The 8,515-nt window shown below is 41.6% G+C and overlaps 1 protein-coding gene and 1 pseudogene across 3 annotated transcripts in view; both read left to right on the forward strand.

Annotated features, from left to right (window-relative positions):
* The window catches only part of LOC119572428 (brahma-associated protein of 60 kDa-like), a 12,245-nt gene extending 11,326 nt beyond the window's left edge, over window positions 1-919 (forward strand). For all 3 annotated transcript variants that reach the window (XM_037919546.1, XM_037919552.1, XM_037919559.1), the window contains exons 9-10: window positions 17-190; window positions 501-919. In XM_037919546.1, coding sequence (XP_037775474.1) covers window positions 17-190; window positions 501-671 — 345 coding nt within the window. In that variant the 3' untranslated portion in view covers window positions 672-919. The remainder of the gene's footprint in view (window positions 1-16; window positions 191-500) is intronic.
* A 5,255-nt stretch (window positions 920-6,174) lies between these two features.
* Window positions 6,175-7,966, forward strand: LOC119576755 (annotated as a pseudogene).
* Window positions 7,967-8,515: the final 549 nt, after the last annotated feature.

The following is an 8,515-nucleotide window of genomic DNA, read 5'->3' on the forward strand; positions in this document are numbered from 1 at the left end:
TTTTTGTCTTCCACAGACCCAAATGAACAACTTCCTCCTTAGCACAAACTCACAGCAAGACATTCAGACTCTCGACACCAAGATCCACGAGACAGTGGAGACAATAAACTCCTTGAAAACCAACAGAGAGTTCTACCTTTCCTTTGCAAAGGACCCACAGCAGTTCATCCAGAAGTGGCTGATCTCACAGGTAAGTCTGGTTTTGAGGGTACAGGATTAAAAAAGTTTTGCTGTTAGTCATCATAGATGAGAAACTTGATTGAAGATTATACATGAAAAATGAAATATATTAGATAATAGGTAATTTTTTAGTAGATTTTATGCAATGGAGCAAGTCTTGGATAAATAGATTATGGAATTTTAAGAATACAAAGGTTTTGGCAAACCATGCCATTGCCAGAGTGATCATTGTTAACTTTTTCAATTGTCATTAACATTTTTTTTTAAATTTATGGTGAAAGGCAGACTGAAGTTAATTTAATAAACTTGATTTATTTCAGAATCGAGATTTGAAGACTATGACTGATGTAGTTGGAAATCCAGAAGAAGAACGCCGTGCACAGTACTACTTCCAGCCATGGATGCACGAGGCAGTCAACCGTTACTTCTATAGCAAGATTCAGCAAAAACGTGCTGAACTGGAACAAGCATTGGGAATAAGGAACAATTAGTAGAATTTCAAGTTTGAAATTAATATTGAGAACAGTATGTAAACTGGACACATGCATCTGTATTGAAAAATGTAAAAATTGATATGAATTTTGCGTTTTACCAAAACATTAATAAGGGTTTCAAAACATATTTGTTCCAGTTATGTAAGAGTATTTTCCTTTTATATTGTCTCAAGAATTGATAATTGTATTTGAGAATCTTTCCACTATTGTGTAGTATTTTAAAGGAATAAATGTCTTTTGTATTTTTTTTTTTCCATTCACCTTGACCTGTATCCAGTAGGTGTTGAAAATATTGAACTTTTTACAAGTTTATTAATCCTTAGAGTAAATTGTATAAAATCACTTAAAGTGCAGAACTTTTCTGCATCAATTGCATAAATAGAACTGCTATTTATGCAACCTTAACTCACTGATGCCAATAGTGATGTACCCCTACCCCTCCCCTCAACTAATTTTGCATGGTCTTTTCTTCCCCCCCCTTTCCTTTCCTTTCCATCTCTTCATCCCCTTCTGTCCACTTGATAAGGTGTGAGAGCTGTACTGAAAGGATGAAAGACTGGCTTTGAGTCAGTCTTGAACTGTCTTTGGCAATCATCTAGTCCATACTCCTTATGGGGACTTGAGTGGTAGACCATTTCTCTTCCCCACATATTTCAGGCTCACCATGGCCAGTAGTGAAGATTTTTTACCCTTATTAAAGGCTTAAGGGTTGCCCATAAATTTGACATCACTGGTTTCCCAACCCCAGCTGTTCCTCTGATCACGGCTCCGACCACCCAATGTTTGCTGTCAACTCTATGAATTCCTTAACATTTACCCAGGTCATTACTCAACCTTCAGAATACACCAGTCATCCTTCACTCCATCTCCTCCTGTAGTCTTCTTATATACCCCTCCCTCCCTTATATACCTACCTCCTCCCTTATTGCTACTATTCATCCTGATTGTCCTTCCCATTATTGCTGTATCACTCCACGCCACCTCCTCTTCCTGCCACTTCGTCCTTCTACTGGTTCCACTTGAGCAAACCTATTAAGTATTGTTTTCAGCCAAGGCAAGTGGGATCGATTCTTTTAGATTCACTCTCTACCCCCTTCTCTTCCAACAGTTTCCCAAGCTCAGACTATCTACCCTGACTGACCTCCCTGGTAAACCTATTCCTGCATAACCTCACTCCTTATAGCACATACATAAGTACCAGTGGACCACGTGGCTGTTTACCATGTGGCTCCAAGTCCCAAATAGGAACCATTCACTCAGTTAGGGCGTAGATGACGGTTATCTGATCTCGCTTGACCCGTCAGTTCGTGACCAGAGCTCGACACGGTAAGGTCAGCCTAGCCCTCCCCCACTGGGCTGGCTGACCGTGACCCGCCTTACCCATATATTTAGATATCGTCTCGTGTTTCCACACTGTTGTTACAGTATCACTACCCCTGCAAAGCCATTATAATAGGGTTCTGTACCCATTATATCTGGTGGCAGCGAGGGGCGTTGCGTCCTTTTGGCACCCAACACGAACACACCAACCCTGAAGAAAATCCGTTCGACCACTACAAGACATGTCGATAAAAAAAACACGTTTGGGCCCCCTTTTCTTATTTCTTTTGCCTTCTCCCATAAATGTGTTAAACTGTCGGTTTTTGTTGGGTAAAAAGTGCTAAATGACAACAAATGGTACGTTCTCACACTATTCCCTTCACCTCAGATCATTTCCGTGAGATCGCGTATTTGGTCAATAAACAAGAATATCATTCGTTAGTTAAGTAGTTAATTAATTTCTATCGTTTTTAGAGATTTAAGATGTTTCGTCTGCAACGAAATTAACGCGTTCGTGATTTTATCTTATCACGAATATCATTTCATTTGTCTCGTTCCTCCCCTCGCCCAGACCTGACTGCGCTTTCTCTTTCGCTTGTGGTCGGCTGGTTGTGGTTTTGTCCTGACCTCACCTTTTCCTTTTTCTGGACAAACCTAGGGGATTAACTGTATTATTGTTATACTGCTTTGCTGACACGTTCTATTGGCGCTAGAACGGAGCGTGTAACGCAATTTTATTAAAATTTGTTATATTGAATATAGCGTAGGATCTTCCCGCATATCATAGTGCACAGGATTATCCAATATTGCCCCAGGGTTGCGTAAACGCCTAATAGATCTGCGCTCCGACGTTCAAAAAGTAGGTACAGGTAAAACCGAAGTTATTCGTTCGATCGACAACTTTGAGTTGAGTCGATGTGACCCGCGGTTATGTCCGTTATTTAATGTAGGACTAGGGTTTAAGCTAGAATAATTATTCACTTATTAATCACACCTTTCTCACCCTCTTAAAGTCGCTAGCATGTTTTGGGTAACTCCCAAGCAGTCATGTGATTCGTAAATATCCGTAAGGAATGTCGCGTGCGCCCATCACAGATACGCAGAAAAGAGCAGGTTATTTATAGATTTTCCTGGCTCGGTTCTTCAGTGTACGGCATTTTGGGTATAGGATCCCCACGTCGATGAAGTCTAAGATGTATAGCTAGACATAACTACCTCGGCAGTTTATATTTTCTGACCCCAAGAAGATTTGTTTGCTAGAATGTTTGTGAATATTTTTTTCATGTCACCATTCATTAATGCGTACATTCTGTCATATACCATTATATGTTGAATTCAATGTGGTAGTTGAAATAATTTTATATAGCTAGCATTGTTAATTTATCTCAGTTTTGTTATAGTGAACGTTAATATTCGTGTTTGTAATTCATTCTCAGTGTGAGGCCACTCTCGCTTTCACTCACACACACATACACACACACTCACCTCACTCATCCACACAGGACAAAAGACACTGAAGCCTTTTCATTAATAGGGTTGGTTGCTGTCTTAGTGCCGGCATAAAGATTTATGATGTATCTCTTTAGCCTGCAATTTTGTCAGTTGTGACAAGTGACTCGTACATGATGTACATATTACATTTATTTCTTCTCTGTGTGACGACAGTGGTTCAAGTAAATCCTTGTGGATTGCCGTTGTCGTTTCCCTTATCTACTCTCATATCTATCAGAGAGGGTTAGTAGTTCAAGCCAGGTCCATGCGAATCACTACTGACGTCTCCCTCTCTTATTTTTTTCTTTATCTTTGTGAAAATAAAACACAAAACGAAAAAAAGGGATGAAAATAAATTAAAAATGAACATTTAAAACCGCATATTTATATAAATAACCAGCTAGTGGTACTTAACACCCCTTCCTGTCAGTTGCCTTTCTTTTTCTCTTGCTATCTGGCCCTTACGTGTATGATCTGGTTCCAAGACTATAATTGCAGTCGGACCGACGATAGCTGACACGCCACCAGAGGAGGACCCTGCTGCAGAACCGGTCACCTTAGGATGGTGTGGGAAGGACGTCATCGGATGATCGCCATAGGCCTGTGTACCAGGATGTACGTCAGAGCAGGCGTTATGCCGTCCCATGATATAGTGGATGGGCGCTGCCTGCTGGACTCCTGTAGATCCAGCGAAGAATCAGGAACTCGCCAGCGCAGGTACCAGTCGCCCCAGAATGCTGTGGATGGGCGATGCCTGGCGGACGCCCGCAGATCCAGTTAACTCCAGGAGCTCCAGATGAAGATTACGAGAACGAGCATGCCGCCGAGAAGGACCTGGACGAGATCTGTGAGGACATGTGGACGAGGACGCCGCCGAGTTAGGCCTGGACGAGGTCTACGAGGAAGTATAGACGAATCCGAAGTCAAGGAGGACCTGTGCGAGACTTTCGAGGACATGCGGACGTCGAGGACAGACTGATTACACCGAGGACCAGGAGGATGAGGACGACAGGGATGAGCAGCCACAAAGATGCACCAGGACAACGCATGCGAGATCGAGATGACCAGCCAAATTAGGTCACCCTTGAGGCAAATCAAAGGTGTCCGAGCAATATAGCATATACATAAGTACCAGTGGACCACGTAGCTGTGTAGCACATACATAAGTACCAGTGGACCACGTAGCTGTGTAGCACATACATAAGTACCAGTGGACCACGTGGCTGTTTACCACGTGGCTCCAAGTCCCAAATAGGAACCATTCACTCAGCGAGGGCGTAGATGACGATGTTATCTGATCTTGCTTGACCCGTCAGTTAGTACATATACCAGAACTGTTTCCTTCTCCCAGACTGATTGCCCTGACTCTGAAAACGACCAACTTGTACAACTAGCACATTTACGCCGTTGTCTTGATAGTGAGATGAAGGAAACACTTGTACACTTCCTTACTGTCCCTGCAGAGTATATAATGCCCATCAGTGACATCCTTCATCTTATTGACAGCCACATGAGACGATAAAGAAACCAAACGTTTCGCCGCTACCAGTTTACTCAAATTTGTCAAATAATTGATGATGTGTTAGTATGGGATACAGGTTATGCCCACCACCTTCAACAACTTCATACAATCTTGGATAAATGTAGACAACATGGGATAAGTTCATCTTTGCTGCATTTGAAGTACAATATTGTGGTTACAACTTGTCTCAGACTGGAATTATAACAAAGACAAAGCCTTATCAGAGTTTCCCACACAGTGTAATCTAACAGACCTTCGTTCTTTCCTGGGTCTCAGACTGGATTTATAACAACAGCAACAAAGGCAGAGCCATAGCAGAGGTTCCCACACAGTGTAATCTAACAGACCTTCATTTTTTCATGGGTCTGGGAAATCAGTTAGGAGACTTCACGCTAACCCCTTCTAAGCCCCAGAAACTAGTTCATTTGGACTCCAGCACACCAAGAGTCCTTCAAATGTTTAAAAAAGCACTGTCTTCTACTCCAACTTTTGCACGCTTTGACCTCGGCAGCATTACACACGGATGCATCACGCCTGTATGGTATTGGGTATACTCCCCTTCAGAAACATGGAGAAAAGTGGCATTTCATCCAGTGTGGTTCATGCTTTCTTATTGATGCTAAAGTCGCAATGCCACTGTGGAGCTCGAGCTAGTTGCTGCAGTATGGGGTATGCACAAATGTAGGCTATAGCTATTAGCTCTATCCTCATTTGATCTTGTCCTTGATCACAAATCACTGATATGAATCCTGAATACATACACCCTTGATGCAGTTCAAATCCAAGACTTCAACATCTTAATGAGAAAATTGCCGCTTATTCATTCACAGCAATATGGAAGAAAACTCTATACCAGATGCACTCTTATGTTCTCCTGTGGGAAAGTCAGACAAACTGGATTATAGTTTTGACCAGGAAGCAACACATTGTTAACGGTAGTGTAACAGCAACACTAAGATCCTATTATTGAGGAACCACATATTGCAGCATCCACAGATGAAAATTACAAGCAACTCATTATGCATGTTACCAGTGGATGTCCAAAGTCTAAAGCTAACCTACCTAGTAACCTCCTACCTTTTTGGAAAATCCGGAATGACTTGACGCATGATAATGGACTTTTTCTCTATGAATGTCATATTGCCATACCAACAAACATGTATTATAATGTCCTCAATCATCTCCATGTCCCTCACCGACGTGCACAAGCCACTAAATGATGTGCACAGCAAACTGTATGGTGGCCAGGCATAATCAATGACATTACCACTACAGTAGAAGCCAGTACATCTTGTCGAGTATTATGACCTTCATGGCAAAAGGAACCGTTGCCACAGTCTCCACAATCAATGTCAGCTGATCTGTTTAGCCATACTGGCAGGTCATACCTTCTGTATACTAACTGCTGTACTGCTTGGCCTGAAGTTCACCCCTTCACAAAAGATGTGCCAACAATTCTACAATGCATGCATTCAGAAAATTCTTCTGTCAACTTGGTGTACTGACACATCTTCGTACATATGGTGGACCCCAGTTTTCATCTTTAGCCCTCTACTTTCCTAAAGAAATGGGGAGTAAATCATGAAATGTCTACACCACACTACCCTCAGTCCAATGGTCATGCTGAGGGATGTGTCAAACAGCTGAAATACCTCATCATCAAGACTTCCCCGACAGGAGATATATTTGCTAATGACAAATTTACATAAGGTCTACTTGAACTGCGAAACACTCCACGAAAAGATGGAGATTCTCCTGCAGTTATATTACTAGATCGCCCACTATGCTCTCTTCTGCCTACTCACAGGAGTGTATTCGAAGAAGCAGCAATTCTACAACAGCAGGCAGCAGAACAATACAACACCCATGCTAAACCCCTCATATTGCTTGAGACCAGTACAACAGTTCATGCTCAAAACCATGTCACCAAGAAATGGGACACGACAGGATACATTGTCCTCACAGGCCGCAACAGAGATTAACTCATCAGAACACAAGGTGGTAAAACCGCCGGTTTCTGTGACCTTTCCCATAGCATCTATGAGTGCCCCAGCTACAAGCTCTGTAAAATGCATTCGTTTCGCTGATATGTAATAAGAATCCCTTTAGTTTTTGCTACTACAGACTAAGCAGTGTTTAGTTTCAAAGCTAGTATGTTTACCTTTTCAAACTCAAAGAAGGGGAGCATATCAGAAATTTAGTCATATTAGAATATGGTATTTGTCATCATGCTGTGCCTTTATATATTTCATAGTTGAACGTCTTTATACTCAACGTCCCTCTGAAGAGAGAGAGGCTTCTGTTTACATTACGCATGGAAGATCGCGGCAGATGCTCTGTACAATATATTAAAGTATCCTGGACGCAAGTTAACTCTTTCCATATGTGATATGTAAACATACAGTTTCCACCAATTTTCACTCTCAAAACTGTTTGTCAATCCCTTCTTCCTACCTTTTCCTACTCTCCGTGTTTACCTACTCCTTTCTCTGTATGAAAGCTCTCGTTTCCCATTCACCTTTTCCTCATCTCCGACCCTTTCCTTTTTCTGCCCATTCATTTCCTCCTTAGATTATAGCTACCTCCTAAATTTGCCCTCCTCCAAAAAAACATATGTATACAGATGGACTAAATCTGCCTCTGGTACTAGTTTCGCTCTAGTCTTTCCTTTCCGTAAATTCAACGTTACCCTTACTCTTGAATCCAGCGTCCTTACAATAGAACTACATGACATCTTTGCTTTATAAGACATGTCTTCCATCCCTTCCTCACTGTTCACTATCATTACCTACTCCCGTTACTCACTGTCTCTCATACAGACTATACACTCAGTCAACAGTCAGTTTTTGCTACATACCCAGCCATGTCGGGCAATGAACAGGCACATGCCTTAGCATGCTCCACTGCTTTGCCCCATTTTTCACACTACACCAGCCACCATCTATTACCCCCACTTTAAGACTTTCCTTTATACCAATTGGCAGTGTTTCTAGTCCAGTCTTACCACCAATAAATTACAAACTATTAAACCTTCCATCTCCCCTTGGTTGGTCCCATTCCATCAGAAGAGACACTGGGACATTGTTCTTGCTCACTTGTGTATTAGTCACACTCACTTTATGCATTCCTATTATGTTCCTCATGCAATGTTTTCTTTTCAGTCCCTAACATCTTGTTATCCTGTTCACAATTCACTGCAGCCTGTACCTCTGCTTTTCCTCACTTGTGCTGTCTTCCCACTTTTTCATTTGACAACTTGCTCCCTTTCCTCAGATGCACAGATCCCCCCTCTTTTGATCTAATTGCCTAACCTCTTCTCTTTTATTAACTCTTTTTGCCACAACACTTTATCATAATGCTATATGATATCTAGCACATTTATTTGTTTTAACCATTAACCATTCATATTTCTATTAGTAGTGTTAATAACAATATAATGTAGATTTGCTAATCGAATTTTCCCGGTGGGGGTGGGTTGATAACAATGATAGTAACAGGAATAATTTTC

This window comes from Penaeus monodon, chromosome 1 (assembly GCF_015228065.2).
Source record: "Penaeus monodon isolate SGIC_2016 chromosome 1, NSTDA_Pmon_1, whole genome shotgun sequence".
In the NCBI taxonomy this organism is placed as follows: Eukaryota; Metazoa; Arthropoda; class Malacostraca; order Decapoda; family Penaeidae; genus Penaeus; species Penaeus monodon.